Source organism: Nipponia nippon, unplaced genomic scaffold (genome assembly GCF_047370975.1).
Source record: "Nipponia nippon isolate SJK-2023a ecotype South Korea unplaced genomic scaffold, ASM4737097v1 scaffold_5, whole genome shotgun sequence".
NCBI classification, from domain to species: domain Eukaryota; kingdom Metazoa; phylum Chordata; class Aves; order Pelecaniformes; family Threskiornithidae; genus Nipponia; species Nipponia nippon.
The window spans coordinates 98,906,489-98,920,257 of NW_028262369.1; the positions used below are offsets into that span (position 1 = coordinate 98,906,489).

The 13,769-nt window shown below is 42.8% G+C and overlaps 1 protein-coding gene across 3 annotated transcripts in view; it reads right to left on the bottom strand.

Moving 5' to 3' along the window:
* Window positions 1-64: 64 nt before the first annotated feature.
* Window positions 65-13,769, bottom strand: part of CACNB4 (calcium voltage-gated channel auxiliary subunit beta 4) — a 115,472-nt gene continuing 101,767 nt past the window's right edge. For all 3 annotated transcript variants that reach the window (XM_087734500.1, XM_087734501.1, XM_087734502.1), the window contains 2 exons: window positions 10,963-11,148; window positions 65-6,984 (listed from right to left, as the gene is read on the bottom strand). In XM_087734500.1, the coding sequence (XP_087590626.1) occupies window positions 6,724-6,984; window positions 10,963-11,148 (447 nt within the window). In that variant the 3' untranslated portion in view covers window positions 65-6,723. The remainder of the gene's footprint in view (window positions 6,985-10,962; window positions 11,149-13,769) is intronic.

Sequence of the window (13,769 nt, forward strand, 5' to 3'; positions counted from 1 at the left end):
TCAGCTTTTTTCCAATCTTGAGTGCAGAATAGAAAGAGACTTAAAAGACTTTTAAACGGTTTGTAGTTTTTTCATTTATTGTAGAAAAGTTATTGTAATGCAGTTCATTTTTGTACATCTAAATTCGATAAAACAGATCCATAGAAATGAGGATACTATCAGCATGCAGTCTGCATTTTCTTTTTTAAATGATTCTGATCACAAAAATAACACCACCTCTTTTTGTTTCTTTGAAAGCCACTAAAAGCAGAGGGAGAGCAAAGCATGCAACACTGTACACATTTGCATAGTATATTTTACCCAGCATGCCTTGTAGAATGCTACACATACAGTATCTATAGAAGTAAAAACAGAAAGGGGCAAATCAGCAGAAAACACAAATTTGTAGGTTTTTTTTTTTAGTAAAGGCAGTGATGTCTTTACCAGCGTGAGTCTGAACTGGCTCCCAGTGAGGCTGGAGGTAAGCCTGCCAAGCTATCACTGGGAACCAGGTTGGGTGAGAAACAGAGATTTTTCTGGGATCGGAGAAGCCCAAGGTCCGTAGTTTGCAGTTTGACTGACTGTTTTCATCGTCTTTCTTCACCCCTCTGTTTCTCATGCACGCATACCATTTGCATTTTGCTTGATTCTCTTCCTGTGCTGTTCTCGTACAACCTCACCGACTTTCTCGCTCTCTGCATGAGAAGAGAATCGGGCGCGTTTCAAACGTAAACGCACCTCGGGCCTAAGCGTGCGTTCCTTAAGCTTACCTCATGGTTTGAATTCTCAGCAATATCGGTGGAAGTTTTGGGTGGACTCGTCCACAGCTCTTAGGGTGCAACGTTCTTCTCCCCCCCACCTCCCCGTCCCCAGACGCGAAAGCAAGTAGCTCTGTAGCCCCAAGAACTTACTGACTGGGAGCATTTCATTCCAGACCTTGGGCTACTAGGATACTCGTGCTCCAGTCATCGGTCATATGCCAAAATCTAGACATTGGCCAAAATTCAAAGTTATTCATGTAATTTCAGCTTTGAGGAGGAAACTAGCAGAAATGAATGCAGTGGACTTTCTAATTTTAAAAGGTTCTTTTTTCTTTTTCATGAATTGGTATGGAAGGAGTACAAGTTACTGAAAAATCAATCACGTGTGCAAAATGCAAGGCTTAGAAATAAACTGCTGAAGTAGCAGGCAGCAAAGTAAACTGATCAAAACCGCAATAAATCCATTGACGCTGGATCAAAATATCTACCCCTTTTTTCCAAAACTACAATGCCAAATGCAACAGTGGAATTATTGTAAATTTGTGCTATTACAAATGTGCTTCTTTTTCCTTGCTCTGTTTTTAGAGCATTGGCAAAATATATTATTCTGTACTGTACAATATATTTTCTCACTATGTGAATTTTCTACTGCTTATACAGAGTAGAATTAGTATCAAAGGGGACTGTGGCGTTAAATTGAATTGCATTTCGTTCTTCAGGAAATACTGACAAGGCATACGATCGTCGGCGTGTGACATTTACGGTCAGACCGTGCAAATACTGACGCAAAGGCTGCATCCAGCAGCGGGTGGCTGTACGCTCTCGTCCGGCCGGTAACCCGCTGCCACGCAATCTGAGGGGGAAGGCAGGTCTGCCAAACGCCACCCAGACCAAGCCAATGCTCCTCCCGCTTTCCCCACTTCCAAGGGAATAAAGGAATGACACACTCTTATTAACTTTCTAAATGACTTCTCCCTTCTCCCAAAATTCTCTGTATGGATTCAGTTACAATATTTCCCTTGACTTCTTAAATGGATTCCACAAATAAAGAGATCTGAACGCAAATTTCAATACTAAGTAGCATCTTTAGCTCTTTCTCCAAGTTAATTCCTTATATATATTTTACAACATTATTAAAATGTCCCTTTAGTTTTAAAGACATACCTTTATTTTTCTATATAAAATAAACTGGACTTGAGTAACAATCTAACAAAGGCTATTCAACTGACGACTCTTCAAATAATATACTCTTTTGGCATCGTTTTAAAGACAGTGGAACTTAATGCCCCCCGAGTTAGAACTGCCTACAGGACAGCATCTTGCAGCCTTGCTACTCTTTGTGGGACGCTATTTGAAGGAATGGGGTAACTGCAACAAAACAGATGATCGCAGAACCCCACGTACCCAAACCTGTATTAATACCAACTGGGGTAATACAACCCCATTTGAAAATACAGAATTTTAGGAGTGAAACCAGATTTGTATAAATGGTATTTTACAAAATATGCATTTGATTTTTTTTTCTTTTGTGGTCTCCAATTATTTTTGCTTTAGAAAAAATGAAGACTGTGGAATCAAGGAGAGGCTTCATAAGCACTGAACTTGGAAAACAAAATAGAGCAGAGGACACATTTAATACATTCTTAAAGAAAAAATGACTTGTGAAAGCCCTAACTTACCCAAATCAGTGTGCTATGAAGTAGTAGTATTAGCAGTATTATTTTGAGACTGGCAATGTCAGTAAAGATACGAGATTCTGGGACGTTTCAGAGAAGTCTACGGTACTGAGACCAAACTGAATCAGGAAGATTTGCAGTCAGACTGAACTTGAAGTTAGGGGCCTACGCGCCTCCAGAGGAACTACCGTCATCTTGTCGCTCCTACAGCTACCCTTCCTCCTTTTTGTAATTTTCACCCTCTTAAGTACCTATTAAACGTTATTGTAAAAGCAAGGAGCACAAAAGATTAACCCCCCAAATATCAACTTCAGAAGCAGCTTTCAAACCTGGAGAAAACACAGTAAAACGTTTTTCTGTTTGCAGCGAACCCAATGCAGACACTGCGAGTACGATCACCGGTCACAGAGCCACCTCCGATCCCAGGCGCACCCCATTTATCCGGGTCCGTCAGAGCCAAGTCAAAAAGACGGGGTATCGGAAGCAGGCTGAGCGCCCGGCGGCGGCGAAGGAAGGTGACAGGAAGCGACACCGGCGCTTGCTGCAGAACCTGCTCTTGCTTATCAAGTACAAAATCAGGGGCGCCACCTCATTTCCATGGCAAGGTGATTTTTCAGGGTAAAATCTAGGTGTCGGGCCATACCGCACTGTCAGTTCTCAAGCAGAGGAACTGAGTTTTGCCAGACCGACCTGTTTGGAAAACGATCATCTCATTTGGCCCGCTGTTTATAAACTAAAATTTGATGTAGAACAGCTTTAGCTGCATTCCTTTAAACATAATTTCGTAATGCACTCAGTTAGGAAACATGATCAGTTGTGAGTTGCGCAGCCCATGGGATAAACGTGCGTCTGTGGAACTAGTAAAAGAGCCCGTACATCTGTTTACTACAACTTGCCAAAGAGAAAGTATTTTAAATGAAAAGTTTAACCATCAATTGTCTTTAAAGGGGCTTCAAGATTTTTAGAACACCTTGTTAACTCATTCACAAACATATGAATGCACTGACATAGACTGTCTTTTGATATTAAGACTGTTGTTATCACCTTTATTGGCTAAATTGTCATTAATCCAAAAGTGGCCTGATGAAAACCTCAGATAACAACAACAACAAAAAAGTGTTAATAAACATTTCTAAAAATCCTCTGTATAAGCCCGAGCTTAGGAACAGAACTCTGATCTTTAATAATATTTTACTAACAAGAAGGAACGGTATGAGGACTGGAAAACTAGTCTTACTCGTATTCATTCAGGAATACATGAACTTCACGATGTTATATAGCGCCATTGCATAATAAATCACAATACAGCTGGCTAGCATTGCTGAAGTTCTAATGCAAATACTATGAGTTAACACGTCCTGATCAACATCGCAGCTTTTACTGATTACCGTGTTTCCTAAAAATAATTTACTTTTTAAAATAAAGAGTTCCCGTAGCTCCTACCTAGAATAAATTAATCATCTATTAGCGTGTTCGGTCTATTTGTACTTAAAGATATATCTGTCTTCAAAGAATAAAAAAACCCCAGCAAGCAAGGAGACCTGCCGGGTCACTTAGAACTGTTTTCTTATATTAAAATGGAATGGGCAGTGGGCGAGGAGAGGGTAAACTAATTACGTACACGAGTAAAGTAAACTTAAACCCACATAATAAAGGAACTCAATGTGTTCGCTCAAGACAATACAGGACTTCCCTCGCAAGCTCGTTTTTGTTAGAACAAACAAAGTCGGTTTGGCACTTCAGATGCTGCAGGTGATGGAATTTGTGCATGTGTGTTGTGCAGATCCTTCCCTTTACTAGCATGACATGGAAGACTTAAAAACAAGGCTCCAAAAGGCTCTAGAAATAAATGACATTTTTCTCTAGGAAATGATAAAGCAGTAACCTTGTTTACTAGAAAATATACGTAGGTGCTTTGCAGCTACCTGCCATTAAAATGCAAATATCTTCAAGCAGTTAAATGATCTGATCCCTAATGCTACTACAGAATAAAGATAAACAGCTGTCTAGTCTAGGTTTATACATCTCAGTGCATCCTTTGCAATTAATACTTTAATGCACACAAACAAGAAACTTATTAAAGCTTATAGAAAAAATGTTTTGCCTAATGCCTTCTTTCTCATGCAGGTATGTGTGCTGTACACGTAACAAAGATTCGTAGAAATTACTGGAGAATGCTCCACTGTGCTATAGCAGAAAATGTTCGAGAAGGCAGCTGAAGCTACCGTTCCCAGGCCAGATCTTGCTGTGCTTTCTCAGCCTAAATGCTCCCGCGGAATCTGCAGGCATTCAGCCTGAGAACATCCAACAGGATCAGGCCTGTCGTATCCATTCTCAACTCCGTACTCCAATGGATGCAGATATTTTCATTTTTTTTCTTGGTAACCGGCCCATTCGAATCATCTCGCGGTGCTGAAGGCTGCCCCTTAGGCAGCGAACTTGTTTAAAAAATTAATCATGCATCCGCAATCTTGTAATGCTGCTAGAGATGTACATCATTTTCGGCTGTACCAGATAGGAGATGAATTACTTTTCTCATTGTTAACATCAAGAAGATAACCAGACTCAACGGTGGTGGAGAATACCAGTGATCTTTGCTAACTGGTCCAGAAAGGAGAAGAAACCGTAATATTCAGGAAATTCATTTAGCGCTACATGCTTTTAAAGCCTACGTTTAGCAGGCTGTGGGAAGAAAATAAGCAAATACAAAAGTTAATGATCCTCATTTTTGAAAAAATAATTTTGACCTGAACCTGCATTCAAAAAATGCACGTTCAGCGTAGTTCGGTCGATTTTAGAAAAGGCATGCAGTGGGGGATTTCAGGAGTCTCTGCTTAAAGACGTTAGCGGGTTGTACAAAACGGTCAACTACGGTAAAGTGTTCAACCACATTGGATCTAAGGCTTCACTGATCAGGTAAGACATAAAGTCTTCAACAGAAATTTATCTGTTTAAAGAAACTGGAGACTCAGTCGGTGAAAAGAAGCGATTGTTAGGAAGCAAGGCAGCGATATCTCCAAAGATTTATCATAGTTCTTCGAATCAAAAACGTCAGCTCGACGACTTTACCGTGAGCAGACTTTGTTCTGATACCCCATTTTTATTGCAAGCTAATTCTGACCAATATGTTATTTTAAATGGTCACCACTGACGAGTATTTAGCCCTGCCCCCTTCCCTCAGATTTCATTACTGAAATTTAAACTGATCTTCTGGAGAGTTCTTGTGCGATGCTGGAATTTTCAGACATTCAAAGATGGATTTTGAAAGACGTAACACATGGGCAGGTACTCAGACGTACTGGAAGGTAGGTACTCTGCACACTGGGTAAGGAGAGAGTATTGTTTTCCATTTAAAAAGGCAGAATACTAAAAATGGGAGAAAAAATATTATGTATCTATACACCGATGTTCCATTTTGGGACTACTAGCTGTATTCAGGTAAACGAGAGGAAAAAAAAAAGACTGTTCTCGACCTCTAACCTTACAAACCATTCTGGAGTTTGTTCATTCTCCTGTTTCTCCTTCCCCTGATCCTGTCATAGCTCATCATCGCTGACCGCAACAAAAATGTCAGTACTGGCTAAACTAAAGGAATCGTTTCGCTGCAACGTTCATGCCAGGTCTAAAAATAATTTCAAACTGGAAAGTATTTTGTAACTGCTGCAATAATTTGTGATATTTGGCACTCTCAGTAGTTTACATTTGGTTTGTCTGAAAAAGCCATTCTGGAAATAAGTAGTTAGAATAAATCCTTTTATTCTAACTTGAAATGTAAATTGAGCTTCCAGCAAACAAATACTGTAGCTGACTTTCTGGCTTCTAGTGGTTTGTAATTTTCAGATTTTTCATTTGTATTGTTTTTCAATTGATTGCAACATGCTCAAGTCGACTTTCCAGTCAGTTCACCCAAATTCCAACAGGAATTGGTTTATAAATTGGTTCCAACTGGAACTGGTCATTTGGAATTTCCAGCACAGGAAATTATTTCATAAGTGCCTTGATAAGTACCCTAAATTACAAACGGATGTGTCTAATATCTAACGACAAGAAAAAGTATGGCTATAAATGCAAATGCTGTACTAAAAAAAAAAAATAAATCCCAAAACCAACCTCTGTGATCGGGCAGAAACGTAAGGGCATGGCAACTTTTTTTTGCCCCCTACTTAACATCAAATGACAGCAGAGTGCAACTTCAGTATAACCGCGTTACATCTGCCAAATTCAGATGATTATTTTTTTTTTTTTTCCTAGCTACGTTATGGCAAGTTATCAACTGATGGATACTATTTTTCCCCAGGTTCTTGAACTCAAAGCCTGTGTCGTGAATCATGGCTGTATCCTCCAGGGGATCCTCGGTTCCGATGGGGTTTGTAAGTGTCCTGGTATGAGTCAGAGTATTCTTCTTCCACTAGAGGATAGTGATCTCGGCTGTGTTGGGAACTGGAAGACAAGCGGTTCCTGCTCTTCCGAGCCCTTTCGTTGTGGTAATTTTCATCTGAGGTCATTAGACTTCGTCGCTCAATTGGAGAGTTCTCTGTAGAATGGCTGCTGTGCCTCATACGCTGGCTCTACGGGTGCCAAAGAAGCCAAGCATTAATACAGACAAAGAGTATTTCACATTTTTTAGCCTGTTTTGAGACTTATTCTGAGGTCTTTCAGAATCCATCCACTTTTGTGTTACTCATTTTATATTAAAGTCTGTAGCTACAGGAATGGGTTACAAGAATAGTCTGGTTCCTAGAGCTGAAAGCGGACCGAACGCAGTATTACACCGTGTACCTTACGGTATTCACCTCGGTACGTATTACAGACCATTTAGCATGAAAAGTGAGCTGATGTATTCAGCATTTATCACTTTTCTCTGATCATGAACATAACATTCATGCTTCTATTCCGCTTAGAAAATTTTGAGCATTGGTTTATGTGGTTTTAGAAAACATCTGCAGATGTTTGTTGTATTTTTTTTTAAAAGGTGCAGCTCTGAGCCCTATTTAAAAACCTTCATATGACCAAAAAAATGACAGACTGCTAACCAGGCAGCTAAGGGGTGGCTAAAATTATTAGATGTTAACAAATTCTTTCCACTGAAACATAATAAATATTTTAAATACGTTGACAGAAAATCCTTTTCTAAGATAATTTATTAATTAAAAGCTTTCGCCTTTGCTATCCTCACGTTCCCATAACGATGATGGGCTACATTTGTCACAGAACAAAATTAGTTCATACTTTTTGGCAGTCAACTGGGACAATGAAGAAATAGCCTAAAAAAATATTTTGTTTGCTGTCATCACACCGTAAACCTCTCAAGAGCACAGCCATCCATACCCTCTGAACATGCTCGGTCAGTACTTTTCCTTCTCCAGACGACACACCCAGTGTCATCCTTCCCATCCTGCAATGGCCAAGAGAACGCTGCCGCAACGGTCGCGCTCTCGTGGCCTCCGGTTCCCGCGCACAGACAGCGCCCTCCGCTCCTCTCGGTTCTGAAATTCTGGCGGATGCTCGCCGTGCGATAAAACCTTCCTCCTCCTGCCAGGCCCTCCCCGTAGGGCGGCTGGTCAGCTCCATCCCTTACCACAAAAGGCTCGCCTGCCCGGGGCGGCAACTGTGCAGGTGGGCACACGTTTACAGCACAGCAGATAGGATGCCGCATCTCCTTCTGTGGATCGATGCTACCAGGGTTCCTCACTCAGACTCCACCTAACGAGCTGGCACGGAGAAGGCGCCCTTCTGCAAATTCACACGCTCAGCTACTGGGCAGCAACTGCCACCACCTTATCCCCAAGTTTTCCTTATAGCATCGTGTCTTAGTAGTGATTATATGTCAAAATCCACGTATTTTCTTCACAAATTACACTTCTCAGATTTATTTGACCGGGGCATGCAATTTGGATATATAATCACCCAATCAATTGCAACCTCAACTTTCTGTGCTCACACCCTCTGTCTTCCCTGTAGCAATTTACCTCTGCCTGCAACCTGCTCCTTTCTAGAAACCGTCCCGCTTCCCCGCCTCGCCCGTGCAGTCACTCTGATCCCGCTGCTTACCTCCCGAGAGGCGTAAGCGTGGCACAAAACCGGTGTGGTTCTATGCTGGTCTTACGCCCCAAGTAACTTTCGATCCGGCAGCGCCATTGGAATGATAAGCGGCGTTACGTTTTCTGCAGTAATGGACTTAAAACGCAAATCCCCTGGAGCGTAAGGAACGCACATCCCCAAAAGCTAACTATAGGATTTAAGTCCATTCGCTGAAATTAGACTAAACTATGCAGGTTTAGAGCTAACCAGGGATTAGCCACAAAGGCAAACGAGCGGCCCCTAGGTGTTAGCAATGACAAAATTTACTCTTCCTATTGAGGCCTGCAAACACACAGAGCTCAACATCGACGTCTTCCCCTTCTGGGCAAGGTCATGACCAAGGACCAAACGACCACCGGCCCTGGCAGATGCACCACGCCCCGTGTGACGGGACACAGCGGGAGCACGCTGTCCCGTACACCCTCTCCTTCACGCTGCCTCTCCTCTATCTGTGCCTTTTAACTTCACCCCGATGACCTTCCTGAAGCCCAAAGACTGAAGTTAAATCTGAAGTTTCAATTCTCTGACATCCAAGCCACAATCAAGTGAAAACGGGATACTCCCAAGTCCTGATGCAGTGAGGTACGTACAGATGGTCCCAGCAAATCTGTATCGTTCTCAGGTGTGACTGCGACACGAGGCTCTGGGCTTTCGGTGCTCAGTTCCCCAAGGCATCAGGCGAGAAGGAGTCCCAAGGTCATGAGAAGTATAAATTCTTAAAATATCACAAGCACCTAAGCTAGCTTAATTCCTAGGATTCGCCTGAGTGCCTCATAATTACCATACCGCATCATTACAGTTAAAACTGATGCAAATCCTTCCTCTCGGTGGATAAGCACTTCAGATGGTGGAAGCCTTCACTGCGAGATAACCACGTACGACATCAGAAATCCTTAACCGGGCCTGAACGCTTGCGTGGCACTGAAGGCCAAACCCTGCAGTCTCTAGGTGGGCATCATTTGCTCAGGGAGAAATTTACCCCTCTGCAGAGAACTAGCACCATTCAAGTCCCACCTAAGCCTTCACAATTCGGGTGAAGTGGGGATTACGTGATGCGTACCTTCAGCCAGCCCACTGCACAGGGGTGATTTTCATCTTCAGTGTGAGTTTTCCCTAAGTAAATGGAGCAACATTTCACAGTTACTGCTGGTGTCCATTGATCAGAGAGAAATAAATGCCTGAAAAAAATTCTGTGGATACACCCAGTTTTCAAAATGAAACCGAAGAGGTGAAAGTTCTGCAGATGGTATTTTATTGTCATGAAGGGATGGAAAACTGAAATTTTAAGGCAAGTGAAAATGGAAACAACAGTTTACATGGGCATGTTATTAGTAATAGAACAGTGCTTGTGCATTCAGCCAGTCAGGAAACAGTGGCTTACTGAGCCTAATAAAATCAAGCACGGCATTAGAAATGTGAGTATCAAGGGTCATGCACCTTCAGCGAAGTGCGACTCACTCACAGCAAAACCAGCTTTATGTTAATTGAAAACACCGAACAATGCATCGTTTCCTTCAAAACCGTTACCTGCTTCCAGATACTCTACAAGCAGAAGAGAGGTTAAATTTGTCAGGTGAATTATTCATTAAATATAATCTGCTCAACTCGACTTTTGACGTACATTAGAAAGTGCACACTGCTAGAAAGTCACACGCATACAGAACTCCTCCTGGAACTTTCAGGCTTAAAAGTGTGCTGCAATCCTGATCTTCTCAAGCATTCGTAACTATTAATCAAAAACATTTTCTGTTTTCAAACTTAGTAAAGCACGTACTTCTCATTAAGGACTATTTACATGCCACGTTTGAAGTTTCAAAGTTCAGCCGTTTTTGAGCTATCCCTGTGGAAAAAAATGGTCAGAATTTTTTTCAATGGGTAAAAAAAAAATGTATTTTATTCACACTCAAAGAACTCAAAAAGGTGAAGGCATTTTGCTGATACAAGAGACAAGCACGGAGGTTTTTCACCCAAAAGTGAATGTTTTGTGAAGTTATGGGGGTAGAAATAACGGGATCATTACAGACACTGTGCTGCGTTCTTAAATACAGTAGCTGTTAGCTCAGCTGCTCTGACATGCTGCACATGCTTATTCGCAACCTGACAGGGTCCCATCTGCAACGACATTTTTTCCAGATTAAAAAAAGGCCGTTTCCTAATACGGCTGCAGTACCACTTGCCAGAGCCGCACGTAACGCGTCCTCAGGAACCCACTCGTGGCCATTTTACTTCCCATTAAAGCAAGAGCAGTCACGGTGCTTCAGCACCCAGCCGCCTAACTGCCTCTTCAGGGACTAGGGGCCTTAGCTTGCCTTCTTACTGCTGGCAGTGGCCAAACAGTGCATAATAACAACTAAGGAAGCAAACAGAAGTTATGCTATATAAAACAGATTACACTATTTGCCCACAGATAAAAAAAACCCCACCTGATCTGCGCTGGTGTTTGGGGCTGGAATGTGTTTGCATACCTGTAATCCAGAGATTGCAGCAGGATATGGTGAAAGTGCAGTGGATCCTAAATTTCGCCCCAGGAGAGGAGTCATGGGTGTGCTACTGGTGGTGTGAGTAGCACGCCAGTATGCCTCAAGATATTCTGCCAAGTGTTCGCAAGCATCTTCAAGCTGATTTTCATCCAAAATTACATCAAACATTTCCTGATCACAACAACAAAGTTTGCTTCGTTACAACGTTACAGATGAAAAGAAAGAGATGTTAAACAATTCTCATCGCGCTAATCCTTTACAATTCAATAAAGAAGAATCAGAGCACGGGATTGCAAAAGAAAATTACCCAAGGGAGGTGATAAGGCGATCCAAAGCCAAAGCTCCCAGGAGTCCCTGCACCCCTTCAGCGAGGCTCACTAGACGTTGCGTGAGCCCTGCCAGGCTCAAAGGCACAAGGCTGCGTTTATTTTGCTCTAAGGCAGGAACTGAAGCTGGACGTCAGTGACACAGGGGTGCTTTGCATTGCGTCTGGACCCAAGGACTCACGCGGGCTTCTCTCATCCTAACGTGTTTCCAGGGTGCAGGATGCCCCGAGAGCACTCCCACCTCAGTGAACGCCGCGTGCGGTTCTGTTGGCAGCAGTACTTCTGCTCAGGCAAGGCTCCTGCAGGACATCCAGCCGTTCAGACACGACAGCTGGGAATCCTTCAGAGACCATCTCCATGCACCGTTTTTTAACTACCTTCGCTTAGGCCTATCTGGAGAGCCTGACCTACCTGTTCCCAAACCTGCAAGACCAGGCAGGTACCACCTTCTTCCCTAGCAACCCCTCTACCAGGGGCCAGGACCTGACCGTTGGTGCAAGCCCTGGTACTTGCCCCAGACCTGCTGGCCATGCGATCCACGGAGGCCGCGTACCAGTGAACGTGGAAGGAATTCAAAGCCACGCGGCTTCTGTGCTACCCAAGAAGTCAAAGGGACACTCTGCAGACAAGGCTCTTAGATTATCAGCATGACAAGTGCTGATAACAAACAGCTGATAACAAACCATCAGAAACCGAGTCCCTCAAGAGAAATATAGATGTATTTTCAGCAGTGAAATTTCGTACCTCATCTTTCATCTTAACTCACGCCTTAGTGGAAAAAAAGCATTGTGAAAATAGCACAGGAAATGAAAAATAAGTGCAGGTGCTGCAGGTGTTAAGAGTAACTGATACAAACCACAGGCTGCTTCTCCTCCCTGCCTATTTATAGATCTAACCAAGATACAGAGCTGATGTCTACAGAATACGATCTAGAACTGCATGATGAAGCTATCGTAAATCCTGATGATGCGTCTACATTCTGCCCAAAAGTCCGGTCCAGAACTTACTTTAATACTAAAGCCATTTTATTTATTTTTTACTTTATCTTCCCTTATCGGCATGGTAGAGGAACGTTTCCTCCTCTGCCAGGAAGCATGGAGTTTTCTTCTACTAAGAATACTCCTAACACTACCTCCTTTGGTTGAATGCAGTGCTTATTGCTGCTTGTTTTGCTCCTCTATTTATCTATACCCTTTACACCCTCCTTTGCCATTTAAACACACGTTGATCCACTACGTATTCCATTATATCACTCGCATCATCGTTTGTGGGAGAAGTTAGTAATTCAAACATAGGCAAATTAGGAAATAGAAGGATGTGGTTTGCTTACATATGCCTTGCTTTGGAAAATATTGGAATTGAAATATTGCACTTGGAATACAATAGGTGTTTTCTTAAATAAAGAATGAATATTGTCATCTTCTGGTCTGAGCCTAGAAAGCAGTTTCCCTGCGCTGCCCATTCTTTGCACAGCTGGCCGCTGATCTGAGGGCAGCTCTGGTGCCTGTACGGAACCCGGCTCTGCGGCTTGCAAGGGAATTCCGTCCCAAGGCGTCTCCTCAGCTGTACGGAGCAGGCAGGTCCAGGAAAGCTCTCCCACACCTTCCAACCTCCTCCTGCTAAACAGGGAACTGCTTCTCCAGTTTCTTTTTAACCTGGGTCAGTTGATTCGGGGAGCTCACAGAATGCTGCACTGGCATAACTAAACGTGCTGCAAGGTGGAGGTAAGACAAAGATCAGCGACGGGAACGCCGGTCCTGCTGCCTACGGCTTCCTTTTGTAACGGCGTAACAGCTTCGGGCACGTCTAAGAAATGCACAGCTAACCCTCGAGCTAACATAGCTAAACCACCCAGTTCTGTCACGGCGTGTAGCTTCATGGGGTATTCTGACAGCGATCTCAATTAAACAGAATTTAGGGAAGAAGAACTTTTAATAGTTGCAGTAGAGCTGTCGCCTTTTTAACAGTTAACTGTAAGGTGACACTAGGACCGGTAACGGGGAGCCTCTCTCACTTGAAGGTCACCTGGAAAAGCTGCAAAACTGACAGGATCCTGATGCCAGGGCTCTACAGCGTTTTACAGGGAAAATAAATGACAGAGAAAGCACTCCGTTTTTTTTCTTGCATTTAACAGTTCTGCTCATAGCTAAACTGTGTTTGTTCTAGTGCTATGTATTTGGGAGGAAAGGACCTTCCAGGAGATCCTTGTTTGTAAGGGTCACGGAGTAAAGCCATTTCTTCCCAGCTCTCCTTACAATGCATTTTATTCACCGCAATGTTTTCTTACAACACGCGTAAAATAGTTATCACATGAGCATTTCCATATCCTAGTAATTTCTTGATATACGTTAAAGTGATATACATTAAAGCAGTGGTCTTTCCTGAAGAGAAGATAAAATGAGTTGCCGCTGTCCTCTGATACTGCTTTTGGTTTACTGTGTAACCAAGGCGAAATGTTCTCGGTGC